Source organism: Tamandua tetradactyla, chromosome 13 (assembly GCF_023851605.1).
Source record: "Tamandua tetradactyla isolate mTamTet1 chromosome 13, mTamTet1.pri, whole genome shotgun sequence".
NCBI lineage: Eukaryota > Metazoa > Chordata > Mammalia > Pilosa > Myrmecophagidae > Tamandua > Tamandua tetradactyla.
In genome coordinates, this window is record NC_135339.1 from 57,514,763 (window position 1) to 57,530,754 (window position 15,992).

At 41.8% G+C, this 15,992-nt stretch overlaps 1 protein-coding gene across 2 annotated transcripts in view; it reads left to right on the forward strand.

Moving 5' to 3' along the window:
* The first annotated feature begins 3,404 nt into the window (after positions 1-3,404).
* Positions 3,405-15,992, forward strand: part of DNTT (DNA nucleotidylexotransferase) — a 36,429-nt gene continuing 23,841 nt past the window's right edge. The window contains exons 1-2 of one of the 2 annotated variants that reach the window (XM_077124397.1): positions 3,405-3,637; positions 15,314-15,488. In XM_077124397.1, coding sequence (XP_076980512.1) covers positions 3,405-3,637; positions 15,314-15,488 — 408 coding nt within the window. The remainder of the gene's footprint in view (positions 3,638-15,313; positions 15,489-15,992) is intronic. The other variant, XM_077124398.1, reaches the window with a different exon arrangement.

A 15,992-nucleotide genomic window follows, 5' to 3' on the forward strand; every position in this document is an offset into this window, starting at 1 on the left:
ATAAAATATAACGGTGTTTGTCCTTTACTGTCTATGATGTAATTATAAGAAACATGTTCAACTGCTGTTCAATTTACTTAAAGAAGCCTTAGTGCTTTAGAATCATAGTTTTTCACTAAGACCGTCTGGTGTCAACTTAAGGTAATTTTCTCTCTCTCTCAGTAATTTGTTTTTTATGGTTACAAATGCAATTCATGTTTATCATAGAAAATTTGGAAAATACAGAAAAAAGCACAAAGACAAAAATAGAAACCAGGTATAATCTCACCAACTAATGATATCTACTTTTGTAATACTAGGTTTGCAGTATATCTTTTAAATCTCTATCAAAATTGGCATCGTGAGGAACTACTATTTTGTAAGAAGATTTTACAATGATTAGACTGTGAATATTTAGCCATGTGATTTAATATACTGACATGTCATAATTTTAATGGTTGTATAGTGTCTGTCATACTTATCTATCCCTGTTATTGGACATCATGTTTCCAACTCTTCCTTGTACAGAAAGGTGTAAGCTGTGATGAAAATCTTGGTGCATATATCTTTATGTGTTTTTATTTTCTGAACAAATAAAAGGGAATGTTGGGTGAATGGATTTGGACGTCTTAAAGAGTTTCTTTTTCCACACTCTTGCCAAGTTTTCCTTTAGAAAAGGTGCACTCCGGCAGCATAGGTGAGCCTCCATTTTCATCCCTTCACTTTCTTTGGGCATTAAATCAAACAAGGGCTACACAGGAAAACAGAAAGCACTTCAACAGAGAGAACTTAATATAAGGGCTGAAAAAGCAAAAAAAGAGGACACTGAGCTACCACAGAAAGTAATTTCGGGAAACCTGTCCAATCCCTAGGGCTGGAGGAATAAAAGGAAGGAGTTGGGGTTGTCAAAACCTGGGAGCCTGGAGCAGGCATCCCCATGGAGCTTGTCATAGACCTTTGAGGAGGAGGTGCTGTTGCTGACAGGAAATCCCCTGCAGAGCTGAAACTTAGATCTTTGAGAAGGAGATACTACCTGAAGGGTGCTGGCACCTCTGAAGGGCATGGTAAGGCTGGCTGGAGATCAAACCCAACATCTTCTCTTCTCTGGCCTTTCCCATCTCCCTCTAGCATCCCTCACTGGCAGAGCCTAACACAGAGCCAGCAGACAAATGAGAAATGTGATTGGCAAGGTCCCAGCCCCAAGCTCATGTTAACAGGTCTTAGAAAGATAGATTTGGATTGAGGGACAACAGCTTAATATCCAGACAGATATCCTGATGCTTTACATTTTTGTTCATAATCTTTTCAATACCAGTGACTCAAAGCAAATTAAATATCATATTGGCTAATATAATATTTTAATGATACAATAGTTATATAATTACATACCGATCTGATTTCAAATCAAACTAGGCCTTCTTTAAAAACAAATACCAAGTTACTGCCAGCTGACATTTACTGAAAGTGTATTCTCCTCGCCAAGCCCTCTGCCCAGCAGGTTGGGAGAATCATCTCATTTAGTTCTCATTTTATGGGTGGAAAATCTGAGGCTCAAAGAAGTTAAACAACTTGCTCAAGGTCACAGTTTCAAAACAGTGACAAAGGGATTTAAGCATAGACAACCTGACTTCAGGGCTTGATCCATAAACCATCTCACTGTACTACTCCCACATCTGTTTGCCATTCAGGCAACAGGGTGTTTCTTCTCTGGCCATACCCTGGGAATGAACACAACCAGCCAGACTCTCGCTAGAACCTTTGCTCGCTCCACGCTGTGGGAATGCTTGGCAGTTAAGACTGCATTGGCACTTCAGTAACCAACCTCTTAAGGCCCAAATGGACCCAGCCTCAAATTTTTATTTCTGGCCAGTAGTCTTAGAAGACCGGAACCTCAGAGCTGTATTAAAAGTCCTTACCAGATATCTGAGTCCCTTTTGTAACGTATCGGACAATTAGTTGTCTAACCTCTATTTGAATACTTTTCATAGTCTGCCATATGCTGCCATACAAAGCAGTCCTCCCTATATTTTTAAACAATTCTAGTTACTGAAAAGTTATTTCTTGCAAAGATCTAAAATCTATTATTCTACAACTTCCATGTGAAGATTTCTGATTTCGCTCTCTTGAGCAATGCAGAGAACTTTGCAAATGTTTGAAGGCAGTTGTCACATCCCTCTTTTCCTATTATTGTGGTGAGAGCTCATGTGCCTTTGGAGGTGGCCAAAGGTCTCAGATAATATGGCAGATGCATGAGCGGAGCTCAGATTTGTTAGTGTGAAAGGCATGTGTGAAGGAAGCCTTCTTGATGGTTAAGAGCACAGATTTTAGAGTCAGACAGATCTGGGTTCAAGTGCCCACTCAACCTTTTACTAGCTGTGATCATTTAATAGCACTGTCACCTTGAGTAAGTTATTTAACTGAATGATGATAATAGTGGCCACCTGACGGTAGCGTTGTGGAGATTCCATTGACTGGAGCTTGTAGGTGCCTCCATAAGGTAATAAGGCTAATGCCTTATGATAGAAGCTTGGGAAATGAGTTCTAAAGAGCATGTTGGTGAAAGTCACACGTTTTCTTTTACCTATAAACTTTGAAAATGTCTCTTTATGACAGAGATTCTCATCTAAGATTCACCCCGCCCCATCCTGAAAGCTGCATTTCGGGGCTATAGAATAGATTGCTTTCTGGGCAACTTTAGTACACTGCAAATAACCAAAATACACAGGATTTTGAACTAGCCATCTTGAATGCAAGACTGGTTCTGTCCCTTATTTTGTGATGTTAGGTAAATTGACTTCCTTATTTATAAAATGGCACCAACATAGGAAAAATGGTAAATGTCCACCACAAAGAACTGAAACACAGTTAGACACAACAGATTAGAACACAGAGCAAGTGTGAATGGGTTTGAACAACTTAGTTCTGAGTGAAAAAAAGGAAAAGACTAGACATATTTCAGAATGTGAAATATAACAGTGCCATTTATGTAAAATGAAAATAATCACACATAATGTATGGTAAAACCCATGCAAGCTATGGAAATCAAACCCATTGCAAAGATTTTCTATAGGAGGAAGAGAATAGAAGTAAACTGAGAGGTTAAAAGAGACTGCATAAAAGAGGGGTCTCAACAAATTTAAAAATAGATAGATGATAGATAATACAGGACCGATGATGCCTCCATACCCTGCTCACAAGGTTATTCTTGAGAATCTGATGAGATTTATGTCCATGAAGGCAAAAGTTTAATGGACTTTTTCATTTTCATGTCTACATTGGATAAGGAACAGAGTTAGAGAGAAATTTCCCCCAACGCCCCTCAGCAGGAAGCTGTTGCCAGAGCTTCAGAGTCTGCAGTGAGATGACATCAAAGCTCTTCATACAGGGGTGGCAGCCTCTGCCCTTACTTCTGGAGACACCACTTGATGGTAGACCCACAGTGGCAGCCTGTCCCCATGGATCTGCTGCAAACAGCCAACTCAGGCCCGCGGAAGAAGAGACCCCGAAAGATGGAGGCTTCACTGGCCTCCACGCCTCATGACATCAAGTTTCAAGATTTGGTCCTCTTCATTTTGGAGAAGAAAATGGGAACCACCCGCAGAACCTTCCTCATGGAGTTGGCCCGAAGGAAAGGGTTCAGAGTTGAAAATGAACTCAGGTAGGACGTCACTGATTTCATTTTGTAGATAAGCAGGGATTGGGAACAACTCCTTTGAAAACCAAGGAATGTTTGTTGTCTTCCACATGTGGAAGAGATGATATTCCAACTGGGAGAACCACTGGTTTGAGCTCAAAGGACAAATTTGAGCCTGCTAATTAAGGGAAAAGACAGAAGTGGGGACTGAGCGCAATTGAAAAAAGCTGGCACCAAAAGATAAGTATCTTTTTTTTTTTTTTGCCTTTCATTATTGTGAGATGAGGTATCTAGGGATGATAAACAGAAAACTAGTTGGAAAATTTAATGTTGAAACCACTCAATAATTTCAATCCTAACCAAATCTAGCAAAACATCTCTTGAGTTCAATTGAGAAAATTCAGCTACTTTGGGGTACATAGAACAGAGCTGCTGCTTGGCTCTCACCTGGACAGTGTCTGTGATGGGCTGAGATTAATGACTGTAGCTGGTTTACCACAGGCACCCAAGTGGGGCTTGGTTCATGCTTTTCTGAAGAGCAATCGGAGTGGGGTTTGGAAAGTGTGGGTTGCTGGTTAAAGATTCAGTGACAGCCATGTCCGGGGGCAGAGGACACCATGTTGAGTGTGATGAGATCAGAACCCAGACTAGCAGGCAATTGAAGAAACCATTAGATTGCTTCACTCATAAGCCTGCTCAGTTTTTCTTAACTGTTCTGTAAGCTCTCCACTGGTTTCAAATAGGTGGGAGAGAAAACAAAACAAAATCCAGAACCAAGCGGTACTGGAAACTTGACATAAATGATGGTTCCAAACAGAACTGCCAAAGGGATTGCAATGAGGACAGAGTGATGACTTACGCAATTGGCTGGCCTTGAATGTCCTAAGCATAGACCGGCTGTAATTTTTTGAGGAACGACGTTCAGAATTCCATGTGAAGATAAACTTTTATTTTAAAATAGAATTTGGCATTTGAAAATAAAAGCTGATGAGGATTTTTCCTGATGAGGGAATGTCAGCTTTAAATTGTTGGGGAGACATCCTCCAAAAGTCAATAATCAGAGGTGAGCCCTTTCAACAACCCCATACTTCATATGAAAAATTAATACCACAGAAACATTTTATTTTCAACTAAAATGCCCAATACAGAGATTTTGGGGTTGCCCATTGTCTGTCTTTCTCATCTGATTTCTCTTTATATGGTCTTTATATGGTCTTCTTCTAGTTATTTATTTATTTATTATAAATCCAGGCACCCTCAAGTTCATTTTGGGCTAAATACCCTTTCCATGAAATCCTAAATTTCATCTAATTGTTAAGCCTGCCTAATCTCATAGACTTAGATAAAATGTTGGAAGTGGCAGGAGAAGAAAAAAAAAGATTGTGGAAATAAAAAGCCAACAAGCAGAAATTAAAAGTCTTACAAATATAGAACAGCTTTTCATGGTAGAGAAATTCAGTGAGGGTGGGCAGGAAGGGGAGAGCCAAGCAGTTGAGGTACGACTCACATAGAGAAAGCTCTGTTAAAGCGTCCCAACATCCAGCAACAGCCCCCTGATCTAGTTATGGACACTGCCAGGAATACATACAGCTTTTGGTGGCTGGGGCAGGTACCTAAGGAGACAACAAGAGGTTTCTTCTTGAAGAGGCAGCTCCGGGCCACAGATGTGCCTGCCGGGACCAAGCCCAGCTGCTCAGGCGGCGAAGGAAACTGGTGCATGGAGAGCAAAACTGCTGCTGTGCATGTGATGGTGGCAAAGTTCCCAGGCTGGCAGCTCAGAACGCATTTGCAATAAAAATGTGCTCTAGGTGTAAAAATAAACCACAGGAAGTAGAAGTCCTAGCTCTCAAACGGAATTTCTGTGCACAGATATGTAGGCTTTAATTGAAGGAAAAAAATAGAGATTATTGTAAGGCAAATTCTCTACTTAAGAAATCTGGGGGTTCCACGTCCTAGCTCTGACCCTTCCCTACCAGGTGGGGGTGGGGGGCAAGGCCCTTGTCTCTCCTTTCTGACCTCGATTTTCTAATAAATGCTCTGTCTGTTGTGATCAAATGAGGTGATGGGCTCTGAGAAATTAAAACAGCTCTACAAAAGTAAGATGCAATTATTTTTTTATTGATTGGCCAAAACCATTGAACTTTATAGCAACATCCTTACAAAAAAGAGTTCTCTTGCCACAAGGAAGGGGGGTCTTTTAAAAATAATGATTGCAGAGAGTTTTTCACATCAATGACAAATGCCTACAATACGAGGTCATTATGAAAAGCAAGATATGAAAGTAGGTCAAGTATATAAACAAATAGAACAAAGACTGGAAGGAAATCTATCAAAATGGCATGGATGCTATTTTAGATGGTAATAGGGATGGATTATGACTTTTGAATTTCTGTTTTCCTTTTTTGTTGGTTTTGTTTTGTTTTGTACAACAAGCATATATATTTAAAGTGAAGACAACTAAGAAAGATGGGTTTTAAAAGAAATGAAACTTAATAGTAAAAGCTGTACCTTTCCTAGCATATAAAGATTCAAAGAAAAAAGGAGCTAAGAAAAAAAAATATCCTGAAAACAGGCAGTAATCTCCATGGTTCCTAACACATTCTTGGCTGCCAGAAGGCTTAAATTTGAGTGAAAAAACAAAACAAAACAAAACCGATTCTTGCCTTACTCAGGCCCAAACACACAGATGAGAAATGAAGTACCTGCATGTAAATAACTGTCTGGAGTGATTTCATTCTCCAGCACATATGCATTATAGTCTTATATTTTAAATGGGCTTCATTAATATTTGTCACACTGCACAAGAAGTGCTATTCAATGTGTTGTAGGAAGCTGGTTCTTAAAGCACACATCGGGGGTGTCAAGTCTGGTGAGGCATTTTTGCACGTTCACAAAATGGATATTGAATAAAATATTTCATGGCCCCAAATCCTACATTTTAGGCAACTTTACAATCTTCGAGTCACTGAGGTTAGGCTAGGGAAGAATTAGAATCTGACAGCTGTCACATTCTTCTTTCATCATGGGTTCTTGTACATTGACCTATTTTAAATCTTTATTCTGTCATCAATACTTCTCCCTGGACACATTAGCTAAGCTACAATCTGTGTCTCATCTCAAATCATTGATGCTGAGGAGTGAAGAGTTGCAGCAAGGAAGAATGGCTGTCTAGCTGTGCATCCATCCAGCAGTTTAAACATTTGCTGAGTTCTGCATGCTATTCAAGCAGCTTGAAACCCACCAGATGATAATATTGTCCTGTCTAGACCTCCGTAATTTACTTACAGGAGTATCATTGGAAGGCATTGTCTTCAGTGGGAGCTAGATATGCCATCATGTCATCATAATAAGGGTTTTATTAGTACCCACTCTTGTACAATATTTGTTAAGGTCTGGAAATAGGAATTATATAAGACCTGGGCCCTGCAGGCAAGGAGTTTACAATCAGACAGGGGAATCAGGGATTGTATCTTTGCTGTCATCTAAAAACAAAATGAATCAATAGCATCCCACATAGTGCAAGAAAAGCATTAGTCTTTTTTTTTTTTCGGCATTTGCCTACCCAAGCTGTACTTTCAACCTTCTTGTATTATTTCATTTTAGTTATCTCTAACCTTGCTGCCTACAATTTCCTGCTATTCATTATGTAACATTTGAAATGTGGCTTTTGTCGCACTCATTATCCCAAACTATTATCTCCAAAGTTTCGGGGATGCTCATGATGGTGATATCCATGGTTGTTCCACCTGAATGTCCTATCACTTCAAGTTCGTGGTGCCTGAAATCAAAATACTGCATCATTGTTTACAAAATAAACTGAACATCAGATGATCGAGAACAGTTACCCACGCTAGAAAATAAGATGTTGAACTAGCCCACCCCTTCCAGGTCCCATGTCATCTTCACTGGCATTTCATTACATTTTTTCCTCACTCTTCCCCAACCCCCCCACTTTGAATGCTTCTCTCTATTCCTCTCTGTTTCCAAGACCTAGCACCGCTGGGCGCCCTGCCAGAGGAGGGGACCTCCTCCCGGGGACGGTCAGGTGTGAGTCACGGCTGGGACAGGTCCCAGCTCTCCACCCGGCTTAGCTTTTCGTCTCAATCAGTTTCCCTGCCCTGTGCCACCAGGCGTGGGGCAGGGTTAGCGCGCGGCTCTCATCCACAGACCTTACGCGATGTCCTTGTGTGCAGTAGTTTTCAAGAATTATTTGCTCAAAGAATGATTTATCTGGTAAATACGAAACCAGCTAAGGGAACTTGTGGCTACCAAAAGCAATTTTTGTACTTAAAAAAAAAAAAAAACAAAAGACAAAGTTCTCCAATGCACTAGCAGTCTTTTGGTGATCAGCAAAATAATGAAAACTTTATTTTTTATAAATCCAAAAGTATGACATGTAAACTTTAGTCCTGTTCTGGTACGAATTACTTGATACTTCAAATTTTAAGGGCTTTAGATTAATGAAAATTTTCATTATCCCATTTAAGGTGGGCAATAAAAGAAAAATCAAGCAAGACCTTCTCAGTCACAAGTGCTGCAGGGTTGGAAATAGAAACCTGGCTTTACTGGTGCCAGCAAGAGTGTGGTATAAAACCGATAGAAAACTGCTTTGATTTTTCTGTTTCAGGTCCTCTGAAATAGATCAGTTGCTAGGGGAAACTGGCAGGATGGTTTTTAAATGGTAAACAGCCTGAAAACGACTATTTAAAGTCTTTGTTTACAAAACAAGTCCCATACCAGATGGAAAGAATCAGGAATTATTTCTCCAAAGTGGGGGAAAAAAAAGTTTTAAAGACCAAGTTAAAAGCAGGTGACCATCTACCAAGACTGGGGAAGCCAGACTGGGGAGCAGTTTGCCTCCAGGAGAAGGAGGAGAGCTGCCTCTTTCTTCCTGGAAGGTTTTTCTATTTTACCGATAAAGGTGGGAAGAGCAGAGAAACCGGCATTGGAGAAAAAGACTCAGAACTGAGATCTGTGAGTTAATTTCATAACCCAGGGCTTCCCAGACATTTGAGTGCCGCATTCATGATTCTTGGACTATCTTTTATGATATATATTATTATGTATTCAACACTTTTTAATTGCCCCAAAAGTGACTAATGAGAAAAATGTGGTGTCGTTCTAAGCAATAATATCCTTAAAAGCAAGAGTCTGATGTGCTTAATTTCTAAATATAGATATAAACACATTTAGAAAAATCTTCAGCTGTGACCTCCTGAAATTACCTCCTGTACCTCCGATGAAACGAGCATCGTTGTGGCAAACACAGGGGCGGTCAAGCCCGCAGACCAGCCCGAGGACCAAATCTAAGCTGGGACGGTCAAAGCTGTCTTTCTCAGACTTCAGTTGTTGGGCTGTGAAGTGGCCTTAAAACGTGACTGCTCTCATGAATAAAGCAGCATCTTTTCCCCCTCGCCCTGCCTCTGGGAGGGTAGTGACTGCTTCAACCAATAGTACACAGCGGAGGTGACGGAGGTGATGCCATGTGGCTTGTGAGGCTGGGTCATAAAATGCCAGGAAGCTTCTGCCTTGTTCTCTGGACCATTCATGCTTGGATCCCAAAGCCTCCACGATTGAGTGCCCTTCCAGAAAAGCCACAGAATGCTTCTCAAATCTCTAAGTTCCAGCTGAGGCCAGCCCTCCAGCCATGCCGGCCCAGGTCCAGCCACGGGAACCCAGCCCTCTCGGGTCCGCCACCAGCAAGCACTGAGCTCTGTCAATGTCCTGTGGAGCTGGGGGCCCACCCAGCCAAGTCTGCCGAATTCCTGACCCACAGGATTGTGAGATGTAATGAAATCATTTTAAAGCCATTAGGTTTGGGGATAGTTTATTATGTACCAATAGGTGAGCAGAACTAGGCTGACTACTTTAGAACCACCAAGGGAGCTTGTTAAAAATGCAATATTGGGGCGGGCCACGGTGGCTCAGCAGGCAGAGTTCTCGCCTGCCATGCTGGTGACCCAAGCTCGATTCATATTGCTGGCCATGCAAAAAAAAAAAGCAATGTTAATAGAACTTGTTGAATTTACTGTATCTGAATCTCTGCTAACAGGGTCCGGGCATCTGAGTTTTATTATTATTTTTTATTTATTTTTATCCCACAGGCAGGCACTGGGAATCAAACCCAGGTCTACTGGCATGGCAGGCGAGAACTCTGCCACTGTACCAGCATGGCACACCCTGGGCATCTGAGTTTTAACCCAGCTTCCTGGGCAGCTCTGTGGACCTTAGGGTTTGGGAAACGTTCTTTTACAGCTAGTGATTAATTGATCCTTTTATTCATTCAACCCGAATCTACTGACCCTTACTTTGAGTCCGGTCGTGTGCTAGGCACTGGGCGATTATAACATGAAGACTATTACACGCAGTCCCTGCTCCCCACATTACAGTTAATCACTGGTTGAAAGAGAAGACCCTGAATCTTTTCCCCCGTGGGAAGCGGAGAGACAAATCCTAGTATATAATTACTATATTTGGTTCAACGCCTCCCACACCTAATCCAAGATATTATTAACTGGTCATGGCTGAGAAATGAGATGGACTTGAATTGGATCCGCTGCTATTGCAGGGGCAACCATTTCAGCCACACTGTGAGGCCTCAGGAAGGGGTGGGGGACGACTGCTGAGGGTTCCTCTCACCTTATGCTAGGAGGTCCCGGCCTTGGTGGATCAGTCCTTTGCCCCATCCCTAGATTTATTTGCCTTCTTAAACAACATCCATGTCATTTTTATCCCTAAGTAAAAAAGTTGCAATAGATAGTCCATGACAGAAAATAGGAAGCCATGGAAAAATATTTAAAACAAACAACACCCCCCAGGGGGGGCTAACCACAGCCTGCGAGAACGTTCAGAGGCTGCTTGGCGTCAGGCACACCTGGGTTTGAATCCTGACTTCGTGTGTTCTCTCGAAGCCTTGGTTTTTTACATCTGAAATTAGGTTGCCCACCTCCTGAGGCTGTGGTGACGACCAAGTAAGAATATATACACCCACGTGCGTGTGTACAGCTATTATTTTTGCTAAGAGTCCGGCATATTCCTTTCTCGTCTTTTTCCTTTGTGCACGCCTACATTTTATTGTATGTGTGGCTGTTTGACAGCAGCCCCCCGCCCCCACCCCGTCCCAGCTCCCCAGGCTCTGCCCAGGGGAGTTCTAGGGGAAGAGGTGGTGGTGGTGGTGAGAGGTGATGGGAAGGAGCCTGAATTTGGAAGATGAGCCCTCAGAGCTCCTCTCAGCAGCACACACACACCCCCACCCCCCCACCCCACCCCACCCCCGTCTGTCTCCCTGCGAAGTTTCAGTAAAGCTCAGACCTTGGAGAGCCTGACAGCCTCCCGCGACTTCCCCATCTTGGTGCGTAGCTATGGCAACTGTTCTTTCAGTTTTCTGGGACAGTTCTACTCCTGCCGTCTTATTATAGCCCGTATTATATTGGACATAAAAGAGCAAAGCATAAATTTTATGTGACAGCAGCAGGAGATCTTTCTTTTTATTATCATCCCGGTTTCCATCCAGATGTTATTCCTTCTGCAGAGGGGAGGTCGTGAGCAGCTCCCTCCCTCCATGGCCAGGGAACAAGCACAAAGACAGGGGGTGGGGCTGGGGGGGGTCCCCTCAAGCACAAAACAGGCCTGAGCTCAAATCCAAACTTCACCAATTATTAGCTGGATGACTTATGAAGTTCTTTTCTCTTATTTTAAAATGGGGATGATAATACCTACCTCATAGAGTTATTGGCAGAATAAAATGTAGAAATGTGTGAAATGTGCCTTGAACACTATCTAGCACCTAGTAATATTCGATATTATTTATATTTTCTGTATCGGAGTGCTCAGAACACAGAGAAAACTACAAATAGACAGATAGCTGCCACAACACAGCCAGAAGAAATTGCCAGCAGAACCCGCTACTCTCCTTAGTACTGCTGTTTGATAAGGGTTCAGAGCTGGAAGAGAACAAATGTCCAATTAGAGGCTGTGAATCTTCTGCAAAGTGCTGACGACACCTGGCCGCAAGGTCCCACGTCACGCCCTGTGTGGAAGCAGCCTCGTGGAGAAGGTCAGCTGGACTCAGGCAACACAAGAAGATGGGCCAGAGCAGAGATTATTCTCTAAGCAGTATTTCTTTTTGTGGTAAAGGATCAGTTGTATTTTTCTTTTTTGGGGGGGTGCGTGGTCCGGGAATCGAACCCAGATCTCCTGCATGGCAGGTGAGCATTCTACCACTGAACCACCTGTGCACCCCCAGGTGTATTTTCAATGTGTTGCATGCCCAAGCTTTTATAAAAATAAAATTAAAATATTGTGGCGGTGTCAAATTACGAATAAAAGTCTGATGCTGACCTTCGATTTTTATACTTACCTTGTAGGAACCGGTGACAAGCAGTAGGATACTTTGAGCAGGGCTGTGTGAATGGCCTCAGAGGTTTTGTTTGATTTTTTGTATCTGTGTGTGCTGGCTTGTTTGTGTTTTGATTGTTGTTATTTAGTTTGCTGGTCGCTTAATGAGGAGAAATCGGTGGTTTAAATCAGAGTCCCCCATCATATTATAGCCTGCCATTCACAAGCACACTTCTACTAGTTGTGTGAGAAATGCGTATGGTTGTCATCCAACAGTGTGAGTGCAGACACTCCCGCATTGTCCAGGGGGCTCCTAAGAAAAGAGGTGGTGGGGAGGGTGAGACAGGGATGGGGAGGGGCCTGAATTACAAAGAAGAGCCCCCAGGGTTTCTCCTTGTCACCCCCGTCTCCCTCTGAGGGATAGACAAAACCCTATTTATTATTATAGTACGTGGCATATTATAATGAATAATAATATGCTTCCATCCTAAGGCAGAAGTACAGAGGTGGAATTATATTTCCTATATAATGTCATTAATCCTTTTTTTCATCTTCTTAAAGTCTTGACATAAAGAATCCTTCAGGAAGTCTATTATAAAATTTTTTTGAAATTATATGGGTCTTGAAGAGAGAAGCAGTTACATTTCTTTCTTCAAACCTTGTGAAATGTTGGTTTAACTATAACTTATTTCTGCTAGGGAGTGCTATCCTCTATCCTCTTCATCCGCCTGATTTTAGTCCTGACCTCCGCCCTGACCTCTCTTCCAGCACCAGCCTCAGATCCCCAACTGTTAACTGGGTCTTTTCACTTGGATCTCCTGCCATCTTTCAAATGCAGAATGTCTGCAAGAAATTTCCATTTTGCTTTCTTACCCTTTCCCCAAAGAGATGCAACTTCTTAAATCCCTATTTCTTCCAAAGGTGCTATTACTTTACCATGATAGAAAAACTGGGGTGATATTTGACTCTATGCACCACATCACCCTTTATCCGTGAGCTAATGTCAGACGCACATCATATTTCTTCTTTGCTTTCCTTCTAATCCCACAGGAATCCAACTAGGTTAAGGTCATCTCATACTTGGTATGAGATGTCAACTTGGTATGTTGTTTCCTCTTCCTAACTTGCTCCCTGACTCTCTCCAACACATCGCTTACCCTTCCACAGCATTCTGGGTACCAGATTAGTCTTTTTAAATAGCATTTTAATGCTGTCACTGTCCAACTCACAAAATCTTTCATCAACTCCAAAAAAAAAAAAAAAAACAGAAAATGAGATTCAACCTCCTCAACCATGCTTCTAAGACCCTTTTTAATATGGTAGTGGTCTCTACCAATTTGGACGCATCTATTACTATTTTCCAACATAAACACTTAGCTCCAATCCAGACTATTCTCCTTCCTGTCCACTACACATGCTACCTGCTGCTGGCCACTGAACCTCTCTTCCAGGAGGATCCAAAATTCTGTCTTCCAGATATCTTTTTCCGACCCACCCAACAAGACCAGACACAAGTCCCAGCTCTTCCTTGAAGCCATCCTGCCTTTCCCAGCTTGCAAACTCTTTTTTGCCTTAACACCACTTGCAGTACGTGTCCATGCTTCGTGCCTTGTCACAACTGACATCATTAACCATCTGGCTCATGTCAGATACCAATATCCAGAACTTGCTTTTTCTTCCTTAGTTAACTACCCCCCCCCACCACGAGTAAGCTAAGGTTGTGCATATAATAGTGACCCAGAACATACCTGATTACCAAAGAGTCAATTAAAAAAAAATGTGAAGAAGAAAGCAGAAATCCAGGAAGAGAAGTAGGAAGGGGAGGAGAAAATGTTTCCATTTTTTCCAGTTAGATACCTGGTATGCGGTTTGCTTTTACTGTTTCCCAGATTTGTAGACTACTTGAGCTAAAAGGGTTTTAAAAAACGTCAGACCCAATCTCCCATTTTATGGGGAAGAAAAATGTCCCATCACTGGCCTCTCCATCAAAGTTGTACTGGACTGGCCTCTATACCAGGAAGCCCCGCTGAATTACCTGCCCAGCCGGGCCCCTCCCTGCTTTAATTTCTCTACTGTTTCTGAAAGACACCAGGGTTTTCTGTCTAGTCACTGGCACCTCCATATCTTCATTGCCCTACACTCTGCCTGCTCTGAGTCTGATTGGTGGCCACACATTGTTTACACATGTTGTCTATACATGACTACAACATGTCTGTCACCTGAGCACTACTTCAAAATCAATAATTTGTTGACTTCCATCTGGGACTAAGCTGATGGGTCTGCCCTTTCATTTCATAAATGCTCTTCCAAAATTCAAAAGGAAGGATTCAAACGAGGCTGTGCAACATAGAAAAAGAAAGCTCTGGACAAGGCACCAAGAATTTCAGATTGTATTCCTACCCAGAGTAATTCCTAGCTGTGTGGCTTTGGGCAAGTTAATTTACCTCTCTGAGCCTCTGTTTCTTCATCTGATAAATGGTGACGATACGATGCTGACTCTGAAGACGTGTTATAGAGTAGAAATAACGCACCTGACCAAGAAAAGACAACCTAAAAGGATAAGTATCATTTACCAGCTGGATGAATTTGTCACTTACCCTGTCTGTTCTTCAGTTTTCTCATTTTTGAAGCATGAATAATACAACACTTGAAGAGCTATATGAGTTTTAAATGAGATGAGTATATAAAATACTCAGTGCCTAAAACACAGTAAGTGCTCAGCAAGTGTAAGGAAAAGATCCCTGCCTGTCTTCCATCTTCCCTGCTTCAAAAAAAGTGTAAAACAATATTTTCCAAAAGCGGATAACAACCTATTAATGGGTTGTGAAATTAACATAGTGAGGTACTGCAAGCATATCTATATCTGATTCTATTTAGGGTCATGATATAAGCTATATTTCTAAGTGTGGGTCATAGGCACCCAAGTTTAAAAGCCACTGGATTAAGTTTCAAAGTCACACAAGTTGGAAAGCTCTCTACAAATAAAAGTAAAGTGGTATATCAAAACCACATGTAGGATTCCAGGTACCACCTTAAGAACTTATCTCGTCCTCCATCTTCTCTAGAACACAGCTTTCCATCAACACAGTCTTGCTAATGCAACTTTCCTTGCATTAAGAAAAGTTAATCCCTAACTTTTCTTGCATCTGAAGTGAAACAAAGACCACTGTTGCTGCACTAATTAACACAGAGAGAGAGAGAGAGAGAGTTCCCTTGCATGAGGCCTAAACTCTCCATGCCAATGGTGAAGTCCAGGGTGCATCTTTCCCCATTGGCTGCAACGCTGCAGACACCTTGAGGAAGGAGGAATGCATCTGACTGTGAAAACTCGTTCAACTGGTAACTTTGTCTTGCACTTTGCAGTGATTCTGTCACCCATATTGTGGCAGAAAATAACTCTGGTTCAGATGTCCTGGAGTGGCTTCAGGTACAGAAAATAAAAGCCAGCTCACAACTCGAGCTCCTTGATGTCTCCTGGCTGATAGAATGTATGGGAGCAGGAAAACCCGTGGAAATGACAGGAAAGCACCAGCTTGTTGTAAGTATCACAATATGCCTTTCACTGCTCTTAGTGGGATGGTTAAGAACATGGGCTTTAGAATCACAAAGACATGGGTTCAAACCCTGGATTCTTACTCCCTGTGTGACCTTGGGCAAGTCGCTTAACTTTTCTGGGCTTCAGTTTCCTCCTCTGTGACATGAGATAACAGCACCTCCCCCCTAAGATTGCAATGAGGATTAGAATAACAAACATGTAAAGCAGTTAACTCAGTGTTTGAATAAATGGTAGCTATTCTTATGAACAAATTTACACACAACTATTTCAAAACATCTTCGTCTTGAAAAGTCGAAAAGTAGAGGTTTCTGTTTGTTTTCCTCATTATGGGCATTCAAAAAGAAATAAAAAGAAAGAAAGAAAATTAATCTTTTCATTCCAAACCCTTGACCAACAGTGCTGAACTAGACAAGTTCATGAAAAAGAAAACTAATATTTAATAGATGGCTCTTTTTCCTGTTTTTATTTTATTGCAAAAATAAACCA